The 21,238-nt window shown below is 38.8% G+C and overlaps 1 protein-coding gene and 1 non-coding gene across 2 annotated transcripts; both read right to left on the bottom strand.

The window, feature by feature from the left end:
* Positions 1-1,257: 1,257 nt before the first annotated feature.
* On the bottom strand, positions 1,258-15,791 carry GOLT1B (golgi transport 1B). The gene is made up of 5 exons (XM_068970892.1): positions 15,700-15,791; positions 8,416-8,507; positions 6,645-6,823; positions 5,789-5,870; positions 1,258-3,667 (listed from the first exon to the last, which is right to left on the bottom strand). The coding sequence occupies exons 1-5, from the start codon at positions 15,722-15,724 to the stop codon at positions 3,629-3,631; spliced, it is 417 nt and encodes a 138-aa protein (XP_068826993.1). The 5' UTR covers positions 15,725-15,791; the 3' UTR covers positions 1,258-3,628.
* A 5,054-nt stretch (positions 15,792-20,845) lies between these two features.
* LOC138079437 (U6atac minor spliceosomal RNA) lies at positions 20,846-20,971 on the bottom strand. The gene has a single exon (XR_011144905.1). It is a non-coding gene; the product is annotated as a U6atac minor spliceosomal RNA (small nuclear RNA).
* Between the last annotated feature and the right edge of the window lie 267 nt (positions 20,972-21,238).

Consider the following 21,238-nt stretch of genomic DNA (forward strand, 5'->3'; position numbering starts at 1 on the left):
ACCTTAAGCTTATTTCTGATTATAATTAAACTTAGGAAATGAAAGATGTGATGATCCTTCTATAAAAAAGAAAACTGCATATTCAGTTCAGTTCAGTTCAGTCACTCAGTCCTGTCCAACTCTTTGCGACCCCATGAATTGCAGCATGCCAGGCCTCCCTGTCCATCACCAACTCCCGGAGTTCACTCAAACTCATGTCCATTGAGTTGGTGATGCCATCCAGCCACCTCATCCTCTGTCGTCCCCTTCTCCTCCTGCCCCCAATCCCTCCCAGCATCAGAGTCTTTTCCAGTGAGTCAACTCTTCGCATGAGGTGGCCAAAGTACTGGAGTTTCAGCTTTAGCATCATTCCTTCCAAAGAAATTCCAGGGTTGATCTCCTTCAGAATGGACTGGTTGGATCTCCTCACAGTCCAAGGGACTCTCAAGAGTCTTCTCCAACACCACAGTTCAAAAGCATCAATTCTTTGGCGCTCAGCTTTCTTCACAGTCCAACTCTCACATCCATACATGACCACAGGAAAAACCATAGCCTTGACTAGACAGACCTTTGATGGCAAAGTAATGTCTCTGCTTTTGAATATGCTATCTAGGTTGGTCATAACTTTCCTTCCAAAGAGTACGCGTCTTTTAATTTCATGGCTGCAATCACCATCTGCAGTGACTTTGGAGCCCAAAAAATAATGTCTGACACTGTTTCCACTGTTTCCCCATCAACTTAAAACACAAGTTGGGTTATTGTACAATGCTTGATTTTTAGAATTTCATAATAAAAATACATCTGACCATTGTTAAGGATTGAATTTTTGTTCCCTTCAAACTTATATGTTGAAAACTCAACCGCCAATATGCTGGCACTGGGGGTGGGCCATGGGGAGGTAGTTGGGTTTAGATGAGGTGACCAAGATGGGATGCCTCATGAAGGATTAATGTCCTTATTAGAAGAGAGATGAGAGCTCATTCTCTTTTTCTATGTCATGTAAGGACACAGTAAGGAGGCAGCTGTCTGCAAGCTAGAAAGAGGTCCCTCTCCAGGAACTGAATCTGCCCGCATCTTCATTTTGGACTTCCCAGAATCCAGAACCATGAGAACTAATATCTGTTGTGTAAGTTGGTCTGTGGAATTTTGTTTTAGCAGCCCAAGTTGAGACAACCACCAATTAATAGAAAAGTACCCTTTTATTGAGAAGTAAGACAAATGTATTTACAATATTCAATTGTTAGATCATATAATCTGTGAGACTTTTAAAAGCAGCAGTATTCCAGGAATTACAGTGTATAAGGGGAAAAGAAAAACATTCCAAATAGGTTTCTGTTACAGAAAATAGATTTGAACAATGCCAGAAACACTTAAGGCTAAGTAGTATTAGACCTTTTCTTTCACCTTTATAGCAATAACTGATGCTTTTTTTTTTTTTTTTGTCACAGAAGACTAATTTTGGAAAGGAAGAAACCATATGATGTACAGCGTTTTCTGTCAGAAAACAAGTTATGTTTAAAAATAGAGCCTCATCAATGGTTCTAAGAAACATACAATGCTGCCAAGCAGTCCCAAACTCACATTTGAAAAAACAAAACTGCTCCAAGCCTCTCATTCTTATTGGGAGATTATCACATCCTTTATACACTTCTGTCTAATAATGTTTTCTGAACAAGATTATTGAAAAAGAGATCTCTGCTACAGTGCAAAGAACATTTTGATAGAAATTCATGTCTACAAAGGAGTTAAATAATACAGATGCTCCTTACATTAACAGATACTGTTCTTGCTCTAAAAAAGGTAGACTTATCTAGCCACTGTAAATAATATGGGTCAGTCAAAAATATGTATAACAGAGTCCCACAGGGCAACTTATATAAGTCAGTCCCCCAAGTATGTAGATATTTGACACTCTCCAAGTGAGGATAGTACTTTTTTGAAGAACATTAGACAACAAAAGGTTTCTTATCATTCCATGAACTATTGAGGTAGGAGTCTCATTTTGTCAATATCATCTATGTTCACAGATTATGTCATAAGTCAAATGCCAGTACCGAAAAGACAGTAATCCACAAGGCTGAACCGTTAAGACTATCTACCAAGTCGTTCGTTCTTTAGATGAGCAAGGATGGGACTTCCCTGTGCATCAAGAGATTTAACTACTAATAACATAGGCAATCATATATCTTGTAGACATGTTTGTAAATAAAAAATCACAAATTTCAATGATTTTATGTATTAAAAAGCTCTGCGACTGTTAAAAAAAATGAGCAAATAGTACAATCATTAATAGTAAAACAAATAATACTATGACTCTTGACATGGCTTCCTACATCTACAAAAGGGTGCCTCCTTGGAAAACTACTCCTGAGGAAACAACCACAGCTTCCTACTTACTGCCTGTCGAGCAGCAACAGTGGAGAAAACACCACATCGTTTTTGTAGTGTCACGTTTTTCAGAACTATAGCCAGTTTAATTACAGTAAAATAACTTTAGCGTGTGAACTCAGAGATTCTCTCCACGAATTCAAGATGAAGAGAGCGAGTATGAAACACACAGTATGCATATGGATTTTTATGTTAGGAAAACGCTGAAAATAAGGGAAAAATTGGCTTCTGTGAACAGCCCTTTAAAAAACAGCTGTAAATCTAACCTTATAACATGTTACATCTTAAAGTAAAAATTACCAGTAGTTATTTCAATGTATGAAAAGCAAAATAATAAACCACTGCTAAAATTAAAAAAATAAAAGGAAAAACTGGATCATGACACGGAAAAATCTCACTTGGGTTGTATCACTTAGTATCTTAAAGAACACACCATTCAGTGAAACAAGCTTTGTAATAGACTCTTTCATGGCTAAGATGGCTTTCTGTTAAATGCTCATGTGTCATGAAAGATACAGATGCTCAGAGGAGAGTCCCAAGGAATATCAGGATTTCCAGAGTGTGTTGCTGAAGGAAAAAGTGCTGAGTAAGCTGTAACTTAGAAACTGTACGATAGTAAAGAATGACCTTTGCAACATTCCAACAAAGAATATCTAGGTCGGATTTTTATCTGGTTTTAAAATATTAAGATTCAGAAGAACCATGAAAGTTTTATTTTAACCATATTCTTACCAAAAAAAAAAAAAAAAAGGGATTCATACATCAACACTGGGTTTTCTTGGTTTTAATAGATTAAAATGACATAATCCAATCTAACTCATGCATCATTTTCAGAGACACAGTGCAACTGGAAATATTTTTGCCATTGCAGTGGACACTTCTAAAAAGCAAATGCCTATGGATATGCTTGCATCTTGAACATAAGAAGGAAAGAAATAGGGATTACATACAGTTCTCTATGGATGGCTGTGTTTCACACATTGTGGGAAAATAATAAAAATGGCCTTTAAAAGTTTCAATATGCATGTAACATAGATTTCACCTCCTTCGGTTTGCTTGCTGACCTCTTAGATGACTTGGTTAGAAGCCTGTTTTCATCGCTTCTTTGTTAACTGTTGTTGGTACTTTGTAGGCTATACCTTTTAAACTTCTGTAAAGAACATTACAAGCTATTTCAGGTAATTTAATTTTGTGCTGAATATTCTTCAAAGGATTTTATAAATAATACAATATTTTAAATGAGTCTTCAATTCAATGGTTGTTACACCATATTGTTGCTTTCTCCGACTTTATCTACAAACTGCAAGGAGAAGAAAAACAGACAGTTAAAAAAAAAGCCTAGAGCACTTAAAAATATCACATCAACTCTTTAAATGTTGATTAAAAAAACCCAGCTTTGTAAGATTTGTGGAAATTTAAAGTATGACTGACAATGATTAATCCAGTACTACTCACCATCTTCTGACACATAAATGTATATAAAAAATTTTTTTCTACGAGTTTTTGCATGACATGTTATACATATGACTTTAAAAGTGCAACACGAGAAATGCAACACAATGAATTAAAAAAAACTGGATAAAATGAAGTGAACGCTTCTAGCTTAACAAAAGAAAAATTAAAAAAAAAAAAAAGCTGAGATGTCAGCCATTCATGCATTAATGAACCCAATAATATTATTTCAACTGACCATTATTGTGGCTCTCTTCTGGGCCTATGTAGTCTTTGAACAAACAGATTTAGCTCCATTAAGTTCAATAATTAACAACAGCTATTGACTAAAAATACTTTAAATGTGTATTCTGGACTTCAGACTGAAAGTGGCAATGACATTAAAAAGAGACTTAATGATGCAAGCATAAATCGATATTACAGAACATAAGTTTTAACACATATTAATGTAAGTGGCTATTTACTTGATTACTCCACCCCAAATATAAAGCAATTGGGCTTTCTTCAGCATTCCAGATGGTTGATGCAAACAGATGTTGAAACAAAGTAATTAGTGAAGATATTAAGTTACATAACCCAAGTGGCTATAATACTATCAAAATGTAGGAATCATTTAACCCTTCATGTCACTATTCATACTTTTACTTAATAATAATAAAATAATATTAAGAAATGCTTATTTATTTTAATGAAGCATTAGTAGAAAACAAAATTTATAGCACTGAATGTTCATTTATGCAAATACTGAAGAATCCTTAAATTAGGGACATGATTAATAAGTACAACTCTATATAACTAGAAGTTTTAGTACATTCAAAAGACATTCTAAGTATAAATAACACTGACTACTATATGAGTTTGGGGATTAATGCAAATGAAATCAGGATATACCCCTATAAGCCTAGGTCCCAACATTTTATATTATTGAAAGTAAGTGACTAGCACTCATGGATTCATTAGAATTTTATGACATATTTAGGTGGAGAGAAAGCACATTTTCTCTCCAAAGGTAACTTCAAATATCTAGGTTATGTGAGCTGTAAGATTCTGACTCTAAAACTGAAATGAGATCAGGCTTACAGTGGTACCTATTCCTTAGTGGGAAAGCCATCCTTTAGCTCTTTGAGAATTCAATACATGCTATGGAGTATCTCTAGAAGCAACTATGCAAATCTGCAAACATCTATAAGAAGTTGATGGCCTGCCCTGGAGATATAGATTTGACAAGACCGTTCTAACTGTGGACAGACCTGGAAACAGAATTTTATCATCTGACTCTCAGTATCACAATGCTTTATTTAATTGTTTCAACACACTCCATTTGGTGATACAGTCTAAGAGAGAACATATTTGTAAGAAATAATGGTGTTTTATATTATTGCTTCTAAAATTAGAGGTCTTATAAAAGTTAATTGAAAGGTGCTTTGAACTCTCAAAGAGAAAGGTAGCACAGCAATCCAAGTCACATGAGAAAAGGAAAACAACATTAAATGCGGATACAGTGAAACCAAATTTCAGGTTTTATAGGTTTAGCAATGATTATTTTCTGTTATTCATTGTAACCACAATTTATGTGATGCAACTGTTTATATCATAATAAAAACATATCAATCATGTTATCAATTCCTCAAATTTCTAAAAAGAGCATCAGAGAACAATTATTTATCTTTAAAATTTTTATTTTATTTAAACAATTTCAAAATTGTAGTTGATTTACAACATTGTGTTAATTTCTGCTGTAAAGCAAAGTGATTCAGTTATACATATATATACGTATATTCTTTTCTATTATGATTTATCACAGGATGCTGAATACAGTTCTCTGTGCTATACAGCAGGATCTTGTTTATCCATTCTAAATATAATAGTCTGCATCTGCTAACCCCAAACTTTCAAACCATTCTTTCTCCCAGAGAGCACTTATTTTAATGGTTCAAAAAAATATGTTGCTAAATATAGGATTACTTACCGATCTAATTCCAGGTAAGTTCAAGAGGGATCCAAGGACTGGCACTCTTCTAATAAAGCCAACAACCACAGGAAAGAAGCCCCTGGGAGAGGGGGAAAAAGGTCTCAGAACGAACAGATTCTCTAGCACCAAAACTGACTGTTAGCCACATAAAAAGAAATCTTTTGTTAAAATTTTGAACTTTTAAGCAACTTCAAAATTCAGTTACCATTTCTTCCCTCTCCCTGGGTGTGATCCCTTCTTTAGTTGTGCTCTGTAACATTCTGCATAAACATCTATAACCACATTACTACTATACCCCACCAGTTCCTTTATAGTCTATTTCATGTGTCAGAAATGAGAGATTCCTTAAAGCAGATTTGGCACTTGGGGGCAAATGTTTGCTGTGGGCAATAGGGTGCTTGGCGGATAGAAGACAAATGATATACCTTTCTTGAATAAGTAATTTAATCAACCTTACTTAAAAGTGTTTTCTCACATTGCATACTATTATTTACCTGGTAAGTGGCATTCAGAAAATATTAAATGATCAAAACCTCTAATAATATATTTGGTCCAAAATTTTTTAACATCTGCACACACTAAAGAAAGTATCATCAAGTGGCAATACCTGTGAAGTATCAGGTTCTACATGTTAAAACGCTGGATTGATCTATCACTGGTTGGTTGATGAAAATAGCAAACAGACAGAGTGCCTTAAGATGCCACCAAAGTAAATTTTATAGCACTGAAAATGCTTTACAAATTAATTTATACCCTGACACAAGCAATCATCTGCACTTGACAAACACATCTGGGTTTCTGTAATAATTATCTGACATAATGGTTTACTGAAAGAATAAAATAGTTGAGTTACCTGAACAAGAGAAAGAATCCATAAATTTCAAAGATCATGCCTATCAAAGGCGAACCAATCAGGACCACAAACACACCACCCAGGAAAAATCCTGTAGCTTTCACTTTATGTTTTTGGAAGAAGAATCTGAATGTTCTTTCTAAACCAATTACAAAAGCCAAGCCAGCCACAAATAAAACCTGCAAGAGAAGGAAAATGCAACATAGTTAAGCAGTTAAATGCACTGTATACGCTTGAAAAGGATGGTCAAAGATAAATATGATAAATGTTTAAGACATGTGCCTTTTAATGTGGCCAACTGGCCAGAGAAGGCCACCAATGCACACAAGAGGCAGGACCATGTTAAAGTGGTGGTTACATCCCACTCTGTTCAGCCCTCTTCTGTTGTGATCTGATGAAGAAAAGGGAAGTAAAGACAAATGAGGCATTACCCATGGGTGTTTGCGCCTGCAGTGGTTTCCCCAGGTTTAGCCAGATGGCGACAGATTTTTTAATTTACAAGATGAACCGGAAGGCGAAAGAGAGTAGGTGCCTGTAAAATATCAACTGAAGGGACTCCCGGTTCTGAAAACTTTTATCAGGACCGATAGGAGATCCTACAGATGGGAGAAAACCTGACATGGCCCATTTGGTAGTAGAAGAAATCACACAAACCCAGGGGGAAGATCCTAGTTTTATTAATTCCAGAAGTCTGGGAGCAGCTGATATGAAATACAGATGTGCCTTCTCAAATATATTCTGTATGTTTTCAGACAATGGACAAGAGATGGTGGTCAACTAAAAACTTGTTTTCTTCCAGGTTTTATTCCCAAATACTTGCCTTTCTTCATTACTGTACTTTAGTGAAAAATATTTCACACAAATATTTATTAAGCCTAATGTTTAAGTTTCACATTCTGAGATGCCAATGCTGTTGATGTTATTGTTTATTAAAACATTAATTCTGAACAATTTTGTTATCCTTTATATTTTCCAACATCCAGTTAAAAGTCCGATGTTAATATACACTTTGAAACTATTCCATCCTTAATGACTTTAGTGCCCTCTTAGGAGGATTACTGGGCTTCCCTGGGGGCTCGGACCGTAAATCCCTGGGTTGGGAAGATCCCCTGGAGGAGGGCATGGCAACCAACTCCAGTATTCTTGCCTGGAGAATTCCATGGACAGAGGACCCTGGCTACAGTCCTAAGAGGGGGCACTAAGAGTCAGACATGACTCAGCAACTAACACTTTTTTAAAGAGGGTTACTAATTTCTAGGGCTCTTGCACAGCCTTCACCACAGATAAGAGAGTATACATTCCAAATAAACAATATACACACCTTTCTTAGCAAGCCAATTATTAATAGAGGTATATATTTTAAAGGTTGAAGTGGTTTTAAAAAACTCTTCATCTTATGCTATTGAAGTAAATGTTAAATCTCAGATATTTCAAGTCAAAACAACATTAATAAATTTACCAAGACATGGGGCTATGAAATCATCTACTTTGAACTACTCAGAGGTAGTCTTGATTTTACTCTATTGTAAATCACATATCAAAATATTTAACCAAGCAGTTACGAGATTAGAAAACCTCATTAAGTGTTTACCTTTTATTTAAACAGTAAGCTTGCAAGTTTCATCCCTGATGGAAACAGAAAATGTAACAGGAATCTTCATATGAGTAACAGTGAATTATCTTCCCCTGGTTTTACAGCTGGCAATAATACATTTATATTAAGTTAAAATTTCATTATGAATGTAGTTAAAATATATGTTGAAACACTCACATTTCCAATAGCCAGTAGTGCTTTGTCAAAAAAGAGGATCATTCCAAAGAATAGGAAGAACACGCCAAATCCTGTTAATCCCATTCCAATTTCTGCAACAGAAGTCATACAGTTAAGGGTAGAGCAAAAGTAAAGTTACATTCAGATCCCTGTAAACTAGGAAAAAATTTTCAGTTTTTCTTTTGACTGATAAGGAAACATGGGTCCCAACACTGCAGGTTAACTTATGATGACATTCTTTATGAACTATAACAAATTAAATTAACATCAGCAAATTACTCTCAAATTTAAAATGAGTTAAGAATTTCTGCTCCTTAAATGAAACAGAAGACTTCTCACAAACATACCCATAATAGAGAAAGATGAATCAGGATTCTAAACCTTTGGTTGTGTATTTTTTTTCCTCCCAAGAAACCTTCTGGCTTCAGACATAAGTATATGGGTTTACTTTTACTCTTTGTCCCCTCTTCTCCTTTTATGTTCCAGGACTAGTATTTATATGCACAAGACCTGCAGTTTCTTCTTAAAATGCTGAACCTACCAGAAATGCTACAGGACGTCAGTACAACAGACTTCACTCTATTATGCACTGCTTCTCACAATGGCAACACGAGAAATTTTGAGAATCAAGTAGCTGTCTCCTCTAAAAGTTAATATTCAGAAGGTGAGGCATCACTTTGACTTCCTGATGGTTTGTCATGCATTTATCTACTATAAGTCTCTCTCAACTATGCACCTATTCACACATTTAGTCTCAGTCCTAAAACCATCTCTCCAACACTTTTTTACCTAATATTAACATTCTGGGTCTTTACTTCTTCACTCAGAAACAAAAAATTGTTGATCAACTCCTAGATGTTGGCAACTGTTCTAGGTACGAGTATAGAGTAGTGGAAAATATAAGCTTTTAAGGCTCTATTTACTTTTTATATAAAACTAATAATTTTATTGCCTTTACATTCCCTAGACTTATCTGTACTTCTGAAGAGTCTTAACTTTCTATGGTTAAAGTTGCACTAGTCTGTTAATGTTACAAAGCACAATCCATGAAATTACTTCCTTGCTCATTTTAGTACAGCTTGCAGGAAACCAGTCACCAATCCTTACTTTAACCTAGCAGCACTACCTGCAGAAAACAATGGATCCGAACTGAAACTGCCATATTTGGGGAAATACAATTTTAAATACACAGTAGTGATTTCTGATCTGTTTCCTCAGCTCCAGAAAGCTAAAATCTAAGTCACAGCTCCTTAAAAATTTAAGCCATGTAAAGTGTTCCAATGAGTTGAAAATTTACATATGTCTTCTTCAACATCCTCCACTTCAATTTACAGTTAATGACTGCCTCCCATTCCAGCTACCTTTTTCTCTGAGAGTTAGACTAAAAGAATTCAGGTTCAGTTCAGTTCAGTCACTCAGTTGTGCCTGACTCTTTGTGACCCCGAGGACTGCAGCATACCAGGCTTCCCTGTCCACCACCAACTCCCGGAGCTTACTCAAACTCATGTTCATCGAGTTGGTGATGCCATCCAACTATCTCATCCTCTGTTGTACCGGTTTTCCTCCAGCCTTCAATCTTTCCCAGCATCAGGGTCTTTTCGAATGAGTTGGCTCTTAGCATCAGGTGGCCAAAGTACTGAAGCTTCAGCATCAGTCCTTTCAATGAATATTCAGGACTGATTTCCTTTAGGATTGACTGGTTTGATCTGCTTACAGTCCAAGGAACTCTCAAGAGTCTTCTCTAACACCACATTTGGAAAGCATCAATTTTTCAGTGCTGCTCAGTTTTCTTTATGGTCCAACTCTCACACCCATACATGACTACTGGAAAAATCACAGCTTTGACTATATGGATCTTTGTCAGCAAAGTACCTGTCCATAAATACATTGGAAAGTGTACACCACGGACATAAATTCTCATGAAAGTTGGAGGCTGATACTTTCATGCTTAAATGCTTCAGGAGAATTTACCAAAATAACTATTCAGATGTCAGGCATAATTTCTGAGAGAAAAATATGGACAAATGAGCAAGTAACATTCCATTAAGTAACTATTTAGTAGTTAAGATTTAACCACTGGCAGCTGGGTTACTTAAATACAACCCATTTCTATTTTTTCACAAGTTGTCCTAATGATAACAGAGACATGTCGAGATGTTTGTTCTTCAGAAAGGAAATTATATGGCGATAAACATACTATATACTGAGAATTTACCATGAATTGGCCATTATGAAGTGCTTCACATCTCTTACAGAACTTATTTCTCCCAGTAATATTGCAAGGTAGGTATCATTATATCATCTTAGAGATGGAGGAAACTGAGGTTTAGAGAATTGACTTCATTTGCCCAAAGTCACACATCTGGATAAGCATTTGAACTCAGGTCTATTCGAATCCAAAGTCCCTGTGCTTAACCATCATGCCATACTGCTTCCCCAAAGATCCCCCTCCCCCGAGTTAAATACATCAGATTAAATGAAACTCAAAGGTATTGGGATATGCTGAACTTCTGGGATAAGCATCTTTAGGTGATTCAAGTTTAATATAATCAGCTTGTTACTAACATAATGTCAGTTATGTTATTAAAAACTGCAGTGAAAAAGAAAGACAATGTATACGGTTTTACATTTAATGAGTGAACATGACATTGCTCAGTTGTGTTTGACTCTTTGTGACCTCATGGACCGTAGCCTACCAGGCTCCTCCATCCATGGGATTTTCCAGGCAAGAGTACTGGAGTGGGCTGCCATTTCCTTCTCCAGGGGATCTTCCCAACCCTGGGATTGATCCTGCATTGCAGGCAGACGCTTTACTGTCTGAGCCATGAGATGTCTACACAAATGTCCTAATTCCTTTGGCAAAACTGGGGGGTTAAAAAGTATTACTGGCTCCATGTTTCATGTGGGCAACTTAAGACTCAGATTAGTAACTCATCCTTGATCACAGAATCAGCAAATATGGGTGTGTGTGGAGGGGGACGGATGCTAGGTAGGAGGGGAGTGTGTGGGGTTTGGCTAGAATTCAAATCTAGTCTTGAGGTTCCACAGCTTATAACTATAACACAGGAACCGAAACATTCCGCTGCTTTACCCAGTACAGTCCAGCAAGAGAGGGTTGCCACTAACATTTTTGCTGAAACACTAGCAGATTATTGCCACATAGTCCCTAATTTGAACGTGTCAAAAGTCTCAAACTGGCCTCGCTGTTCAGCATGAACAGCATGTTTATTTTACTGGGTACGATTCTGATGGTGAGAGGGCAGCTCCAAATAGTGCTTTAATAACCAGAGGGCTTGTGAATACATAGGCTTAGGGAAGAACTGGAGGGGAGAAAATGGAACAGTGAGGCCAGTTTGAGCCTTTTGACCCATTCACATCAGTGACTATTTGGCACTAACCTGCTAGTGTTTTGGCAAAAATGTTAGAGGCAACCCTCCCTTGCTGGACTGCACTGGGTAAAGCAGTGAAATGTTTCGGTCCCAAGTTATAAACTGTGGAGCCTCAGGACTAGATTTGAATTCTAGCCAAACCCCACACCACTCCCCTCCCGCCCAACACCCGTCCCCCTCCACACACACACATTTGCCATTTCTGTGATTAAGGATGAGTTACTGATCTGAGTCTTAAGTTGCCCACATGGGATGGGAATACCAGACTACCTGACCTGCCTCCTGAGAAATCTGTATGCAGGTCAAGAAGCAACAGTTAGAACTGGACATGGAAAAACAGACCAGTTCCAAATCAGGAAAGGAGTATGTCAAGGCTGTATATTGTCACCCTGCTTATTTAACTTATATGCAGAGTACATCATGAGAAACACTGGGCTGGATAAAGCACAAGCTGGAATCAAGATTGCTGGGAGAAATATCAATAACCTCAGATATGCAGATGACACCACCCTTACAGAAGAAAGTGAAGAGGAACTAAAAACCCTCTTGATGAAAGTGAAAGGGGAGAGTGAAAATGTTGGCTTAAAGCCCAACATTCAGAAAACTAAGATCATGGCATTTGGTCTCATCACTTCATGGCAAATAGATAGGGAAACAATGGAAACAGTTACAGACTTTATTTTCTTGGGCTACAAAATCACTGCAGATGGTGACTGCAGCCATGAAATTAAAAGACGCTTGCTCCTTGGAAGAAAAGTAATGACCCAACTAGACAGCATATTAAAAAGCAGAGATATTACTTTGCCAACAAAGGTCCATCTAGTTAAAGGTATGATTTTTCCAGTAGTCATGTATGGATGTGAGAGTTGGACTAAAGAAAGCTGAGTGCCAAAGAACTGATGCTTTTGAACTGTGGTGCTGGAGAAGACTCTCGAGAGTCCCTTGGACTGCAAGGAGATCCAACCAGTCAATCCTAAAGGAAATCAGTTGAATATTCATTGGAAAGACTGATGCTGAAGCTGAAACTCCAATCCTTTGGCCATATGATGAGAGGAATTGATTCATCTGAAAAGACCCTGATGCTGGTAAAGACTGAATGCAGGAGAAGAAGGGGACGACAGAGGATGAGATGGTTGGATGGCATCACTGACTCAATGGACATGAGTTTGAGTAAGCTCTCGGAGCTGGTGATGGACAGGGAAGCCTGGAGTGCTGCAGTCCATGGGGTCGCAAAGAGTCGGACACGACTGAGCGACTGAACTGACTGAAAATAAACGTATTTTCTTGTGCATTATTAAAATTTCATTCTTCTTGCTCATGTGCATGCGTGCATGTGCACATGCACACAGGCATGTGTAGTTTTAAAGCACAATCTAATTTAAAAAATCTAATAAAACTAATTTATCTAAAATCAAAAGCTTATTGTAGAAATTTGATAAGGAGAGATATTCTTACTCCATGATGATCACCTTAGCACTTTTGATTTCTTATTTAAGACATTTCAAGGCAGCACTGTCTATATCCTTTCAAAAAGAGAAAATGTTATAATAAAGAACTCAGTTCAACATCATGGTAGAATTTAGGCAATGTGACATAATGAAGTAAAGCTTTAGAGGTAGCATGGCAACTGCTCCACTTCAGCCTCCTCAATAAATTTTGTGGGTTTTTTTGGGGGCGGGGTACTGGAGGGGATTATAGAATTCCCTTAAAAAGTCATGAATTGCTTTTTTACTATGACCAGTACTTGATCACTCTCTCCCAGAATCGGGATCCCAGAATAATCTTGGTAAGTCACTTGAATGATGGCCAATTCCTACAGTTGAACACACACACAAACACCAGTTGAAATCCAAAGAGCTTTTGGTCCACTAATCATTTTGTATTCTCATCCATTATCTATTTAAAACATTCAGCAAATGAGCAGCAAAAAGTTTAATTTCCTCCTCTTCATCACCGTAATGAAGTAAGGAGAATGCTGCCTATTCTGCCCATATTCCAACCCAACCCCCTCATTCTGGTTTTTGAAAGGATGTAAATTAGCACTTGTCCCCGTAAGACTTCAATGGAAGAGAATCTATATGCACAGGGTAAGTAAATAATATATATATGTAATAATCACAGACTCAGACAGGAGTATTAACAGATAGGAAAACTACATAGAGACCAAGTACTTCCTCTGAGTAATTAGTAGTACTATTAGAAATAAATTCTAGCAATTTATGTATAGTATTCTGCTAAATTCTGGGTTTCAGTCAAGAGGACCAAAAATAGGCTCTGAATATTCTACCCAATCTCTCAAAAAATCAATGCATAATTCTAAATAATAAATATCTACTGTTGAAACTATTTTTTGCTATGGGAAAATTTCATCCCTCTAAGACAGATTTCAAATAAACTTAACATCAAATCTTCTTAGATGCTAGCAGGGTACAGTGAAAAGGACAAAGATTTTTGAGCCTGCAGACCTGGGATCAAGTCTTGTTTCTCTTGCTTTCCTCATGATTATACACTAGATTTCTTTTGAGCCTTCTTTAATTTATGCAAGAGATATATTCTTCTTTGCCTTACAAAGCTCTTAGAACTAAAGAAAACATTTTACATGAAAGCACATGGTAAACTGATATGAGATGCTTTTATGTAATAGGTAGTTTTATTATAACACTAAACAAACAAACAAAAAAAACCACCCCAAACATAAAAACCTACAAACAGAAAAGGACTCTATATTATCTCTGATCAGAACAGATACACCAAAATGGGCACTCAAGGTGCAGACACAGTTCAATCTGAGGAAGGGAGGGACCCTTCCTGGGGTGGCAGTGTGTGCAGGAGTTATAAGCAGCTTGGTGAATGAAGTTCAACTTAGTCAAGACTTGAATCCAAACCTTACGACTTCACTTTGAAATAAGCCATTTTTAAAGGAAGTTCTATTTTTTATTTCAACAGACTGCTAAATTCTTAAAAATCTTTAAAATTCAAGTAAGTTATACAGAATTAAAAAAAGGCATGGCAGATAAAATAAAGTGAGATTAAAAAGACTATCACTACCATCAAAAGACAGGAAGCACAGGGTTGGCAGATATGTAAATACAAAATTATTAACACTGACAAAAAGGGGTAGAAAACTACCCCTTTTATATTTCATATTGAAAAGGAAATTTTATATTGAAAGACAACAGACAGCAATATGAATCTTAGAGATAAGATAGGCTGGAGAACTCTGTGGCAGACAGAAAGATGCTAAAATAATAAAACATATCACAAAGCACAACATACAATATTAACGAAAGAAGTCGTTTAACTGAACACAAAGTTTACGATTGGGAAGACAGCAGCCGGTAGAAAAGTGAAGCTATTTCAAGGGATGTTTAAAAGGTTGCTTCCAGTGGTGGCAAAAAGCAAATACTCAAAATATTTAAGCGTAAGCACATTTCCGAAAAAGAGCTTATCATGGATGACATTTAAAACACGGCCTCCAAACAACCAGCAGTAACTTGTAGAGGACCCCAAGTATGTCAAGTGTAAAAATATCCCCAAGAGTGGGCCGCTGGCATCGCGCATCAAACTTTCTCTCGCGGCCGCCCGCAGGAACAAAGCGCCCACCCTCCTGAAAGTGAGAGCGGCGCGACCCCTGCGCGCTAGGCGAAAGCTCCCCCTCCCCAGCTTGGGCGTCTCCCCAGACCCCACTGACTCTCCCCTCCCGCCAGGTCCGCAGCCGCAAGTTCAGCACCCGGCTCCTCCAGGGTCCCGCAGTCCTAGCTGAGTATTGCAGGCCACCGCCCCCATCGCGGAGCTTCATTCATTGACCCGGGCAGGCGGAGGGGAAGGCGGGCGAGACCCAGACCGGGGAAGGTGTGTGCGGGGCTTGAGGCGGGGCCTCGGGGCAGATACTTACTCTGTGTGTCCGTTAACGAGATCATGGCTGCAGAGGTGAGGGAGGCGGCAATAGCACCTCGGAGCGCCCTGGGTGTGGAGCGAAGTGGAGAGAATGAAGCCGGGAAGCAGCCCAGGCAAGAGCCGCCACGTCTTCCGGAAACACGCAGCCGCCCCCACCCTAGGTTCAAACCCGCTTCCTATTGGCTACACCTGCTCCCAACATCAACCAATAATCTCTGGTCTTGTTCAGTGACGCAAATGGTGACCACACCCCTTGACCAATAAGAGAAGGGTAGTACCTGCAATTGGTTGAAAGGACCCACCCGGAAGGGTGAATGCCCCCGGCTGGAGAGACAGGAAAGCCTGGTGGCGGGAAGTTTTTATTGGAGTGCGGCTGAAAGGGTAAGTAGTAGACAGGGGGAGTCTTGGGGTCGGAGATCGAGGAGGGGGAATGTTTTTCTTAATTTCACCCGGGGGAGGTTCTGCGGTAACCCCTAGTTAGCTCTTTGAAAGAGCTAACATTCCTTTTCCTGGCCTATGGGGAAGGCCGGTTCACTTCTTTCCACCAATGCGTTGGTGAGGGAGAAGCAGGGGCCCTCGCCCCTCTAATGGAACTCTCCGTTATCGCCCAGTTCTAGTGGAACTCGGGCCTTTAGGGGCACGTTCCACTGCGGTCGGTCTCTTTATCATGAGCTTTTTCCAGGCAGGAGACTCGGTCACCAAAGCCTTTTATTTGCAACCACTGTTTATTGGGAAAAGCCAGAGGGGACGCCTAAGCGTGACGGAGGGTTTTATTAAATTGCTGTTGCATCTAAACCGAGGTGGCGGAGAGAGGGGTGTGTGTGTGTGTGTGTGTGTGTGTGTGTGTGTGTGTGTGTGTGTGTGTGTATGTGTGTGTTGCATCTAAACTGAGGTGGCGGAAGCGGGGGCGGGGTGTGTGTGTGTGTGTGTCTGTTGCATCTAAACCGAGGTGGCGGAGAGAGGGGTGTGTGTGTGTGTGTGTGTGTGTGTGTGTGTGATTTAGCCTCTGGTACTTGGTGTCAAGTCCCAGGGTGTGTGTGTGTGTGTGTGTGTGTGTGTGATTTAGCCTCTGGTACTTGGTGTCAAGTCCCAGGGTGTGTGTGTGTGTGTGTGTGTGTGTGTGTGTGTGTGTGTGTGTGTGTGTGTGTGTGTGTGTGTGTGTGTGTGATTTAGCCTCTGGTACTTGGTGTCAAGTCCCAGGGTGTGTGTGTGTGTGTGTGTGTGTGTGTGTGTGTGTGTGTGTGTGTGTGTGTGTGTGTGTGTGTGTGTGTGTGATTTAGCCTCTGGTACTTGGTGTCAAGTCCCAGGGTGTGTGTGTGTGTGTGTGTGTGTATGTGAGATTTAGCCTCTGGTACTTGGTGTCAAGTCCCAGGGTGTGTGTGTGTGTGTGTGTGTGTATGTGAGATTTAGCCTCTGGTACTTGGTGTCAAGTCCCAGGGTGTGTGTGTGTGTGTGTGTGTGTGTGTGTGTGTGTGTGTGTGTGTGTGTGTGTGTGTGTGTGTGTGTGTGTGATTTAGCCTCTGGTACTTGGTGTCAAGTCCCAGGGTGTGTGTGTGTGTGTGTGTGTGTGTATGTGAGATTTAGCCTCTGGTACTTGGTGTCAAGTCCCTGATGCCAGGAAAGATTGAGGGCAGTAGAAGAGGGCTTCAGAGGATGAGATGACTGGACGGCATCACCAGTGAACTTGGGCAAACTCTGGGAGATGGTGAGGGACGAGGAGGCCTGGCGTGCTGCAGTCCATAGGATCGCAAAGAGTCAGTTATGACTGGGCGACTTGATGTCAGGCATGCATGACTGACGTGAGACCTTGTAAAGTATTTCCTGAGGATGCTCCCAAAAGTTCAGATAGAGCAGAAGTAAAAACACTGAATCATGGAAGTGGTAATTAGTGAAAGTTCATTGTGTATACACCAAAAAGACAGTTTGCCAACCAAGAGATCTCAAATTGAAACATGGAATTAGGCTCAGGGCTATGTAAAGCAGGTTGTTTAGTAAGAGGGCATTGACTGTTTATTCTTCACACTGATTGGTTGTATTAACATTTTCTTAAAAGATACGGAATTGGATAGTGGTTACCTTATAGCAAACTTGGGAAACAGTGGGAGTTTTGCTTCTGATTTCCAGAGGCAGAAAGGCGAAGTGCCCCAGGTCAAGTTAGTCTTTCAAAATAAGCTAAATTAAGCTTTGTTTGTATGGCTATGTTGGTTTTGTCTGCCCAGGGAATTTTCAAGGCTGATCTCCCTTTGTTTTGGATTTTAAACAGTGTTTAGGTATACTTCTGACAGACCTGCTATACATAGCTCATTAATTTTTGAACATTTTTTACATTCAGCTAGCTTTTGCTATTAAATCACATCATCTGGGGAAGGAGTTTATAAGCAGTTTTTAAAAAATGGTACAATCAAAGGAGTTGTTTAAAATAGTGGGGGGAAATGGTTGTAGAGTTGTAGATTACATTCTTTCATTAGTGGAGAAAGCTTCTGCTTTCAGTCTTGCTGAGACTGGATGCCTGGATGCCTGGATCCTGTGTGCCTGGATGCTAAGTCCCTTCAGTCGTGTCCAACTCTTTGTGACCTATGGACCATAGCCCATCAGGCTCCTCTGTGCATGGGGATTCTGCAGGCAAGAGTACTGGAGTGGGTTGCCATGCCCTCCTCCTGGGGATCTTCCCGACCCAGGGATTGAATCTGTGTCTCTTACATCTCTTGTACTGGCACTAGTGCCACCCTGAGCCTTCACTATATGCAAGGCATTTTACTAGGTTATGTGGATGAAGAGGTGAAGAGACTCAATCTCTACCCTGCTGGAGAATCTTACAATCCAGGTGAAGGAAGGAGAAGGTGAAGTCGCTCAGTCGTGTCCGACTCTTTGCGACCCTGTGGACTGTAGCCTACCAGGCTTCTCCATCCATGGGATTCTCCAGGCAAGAATACTGGAGTGGGTTACCATTTCCTTCTCCAGGGGATCTTCCTGACCCAGGGATCAAACCTGGGTCTCCCGCATTGGAGGCAGACGCTTTAACCTCTGAGCCACCAGGGAAGCCCTACAGTCCAGAGAAGGAGAATTATATTTCCATGAAATGATGAAGGCATGTTCATATAGATAAAGAATTAGAAGTCCTTGGTTTATTCTTCTATTTAAATATCTTTTAGTGTTGTGACTCTTTCAAGTTTCTTAGCAAGTCACAGAAGACCCTACCTATTTTTTCAGCCTAGTGGTGGCTTTAGAATTCTACATGAGGCAGGGCATAGGGTGAGCAATTTGAGTAAGGGCAGGGTGATGCTGAAGCTACCTTCAGAGAACATTGACTTAGTTTCAGAAAATGTTGGTTTTCCATTTCAGAGTTGGAAAAGGTGTTCTTGGAGATTATGGATAAGCTAAATAAAGTTCCTACCCTCCAGACTCACCTCCTTTCACTTGCTTGTGTGTACTCTTAAGTTTTAACCATTCAGAAATATTTCTTAATACAAACCAGGTTTTTCCCCATTTCTGAACTCTGTGTTCTCTCCATCTGAAATCTTATCCTTCCATGGAATACCAATTCCTCTTTTAAAATTGAGCCTCAATTGTAACCCTGTAGAGCAAATATTCAGTAAAATGTTAAATGAATAATTTGAGTAGTTTGTTAATGGGTTTTGCTTCATCTGGGATATTTGAATCTATCCAACTTGCCATTTGTAAAATAGGTTCCACCATCCCAATTTTACAGATAGGGAAAGTGGCTGACAGGAACAGATTGTTTTAAGTTTGCTAAACTCACACAATAATGTAATGGTAAAGCTGTTTAACCTCTACACTTTGCTCTTTTTTTGCAACTTCATTAAGTATTTGCTGGGTGTTTGTTAAATGTTTTTGGTGCCATGCTTGTTGTTATATTTGTGTGACTTTGGTTACTTCTCTGAAATCTAGAGAACTCTCCATAAAAAGTACAGTGGGAAGAACCATGTAGTATTGTTGAAAGGTTACTGCAGTATATAATTTACTTTCTAACATTTTTTGTGCTCAGTAATGACAGATTATCATTGAGCATTATCAACAGTACTTTTTTAAAAAAAATGTTGCTCTGATTTTTCTTTCACTTTCAGGGAGAAATTTGGCTTTCCAGTTCGACTTTAGAATGGCATCCATTTCAGGTTAGTGGAGATTATTCCATTTTGTGGTTCATTCCGTTCTCTTTCTAACTGCGTGTTTTCTCTGTCCCTTCCCTTCAGTTTTACTGTGAGTCTTAAACTACTTTTAAAAAAAGTTTTAGTAGGAATAAATAAAAATAAATTTAGAAAATATTTGTCTTAATAATTCTGATTATAGATTTTTTTCCAGGTTTCTTTTTATTGTTGTAAAATATATTTAGACTTACCATTTTAGCTCCTTTTAAGCAGACGATCAAGAGCAGTGCACGCACGGCATCATGTGCCTCATCCATCTCAGGAACTTTTCATCACTCCCCACTGATGCCGAGAGCACCATTTAGATGTATTGTTTTCAACAAATTTTTTCACATTTTTTACATAATATTTGGTAATGTGATTCTTAAAAACACAAGGTAGATAAAGAATATAGACATACTGTAATATAAATTTTATGTTCTCAATATTCTGTTTTTAATACTGCTCTGTATTTTGTTGTTTTGTAGTGGGATTAAAGAATTAACACTTTGAGTGTTGGTTTTGAACTTTTAGGCTGTCCGTATTTTTCAAATGTAAAAAAAGTTGCATTGAACATCTTTGAATCAAAAGGTTTGTGTACTTCTTTGATTATTTCCTTAAGATAAGTTCCTCAGTGGTATCATTTAAAATATTTTTATTTTATTATTATTTTTTTAAATGTTTTCTTTCAACTATATTATATCACTTTTTTTTAATTAAATTTTTATTTTTACTTTATTTTACTTAACAATACTGTATTGGTTTTGCCATACATTGACACAAATCCACCACGGGTGTACATATGTTCCCAAATATGAACCCCCCTCCCACCTCCCTCCCCATAACATCTCTCTGCGTCATCCCCGTGCACCAGCCCCAAGCATCCTGTATCCTGCATCGGACATAGACTGGCGATTCGTTTCTTACATGATAGTATACATGTTTCAATGCCATTCTCCCAAATCATCCCACCCTCTCCCTCTCTCTCAGAGTCCAAAAGAAAAACAGTGGTTAGATGCCATGAAGTAGGTGGCAATACCTTAACCGTATGTGTGTTGTCAGGCCCGAGAGCCTCTTCCATCCTTGTCAAGGGGAGTGCTAACCTTCTCTCCTTTCATACAACACTAAAATATTTTTAAAATATAAAAGAAAGACATTTGTTTTACCTTTTCCAGGCAGCTTCTCTTGGTATTTTGATGTATTTCCTCGCATTGTTTGTTTTTATAAACTTGACCAGATTCTTTTGTGCTTATTAGTGAAGTTTTGCTGTTTATTCAGTTAAGAGGTGGATGGTAGGAGGGAGGAACTTATTCTGTGGTTATTTTCCTGTTCTTTGTAGGATATAGTGAATATGACCTTAGCACTGATAGTGGAGTAACAAGTCCAGGTTCT

This window comes from Capricornis sumatraensis, chromosome 4 (assembly GCF_032405125.1).
Source record: "Capricornis sumatraensis isolate serow.1 chromosome 4, serow.2, whole genome shotgun sequence".
NCBI classification, from domain to species: domain Eukaryota; kingdom Metazoa; phylum Chordata; class Mammalia; order Artiodactyla; family Bovidae; genus Capricornis; species Capricornis sumatraensis.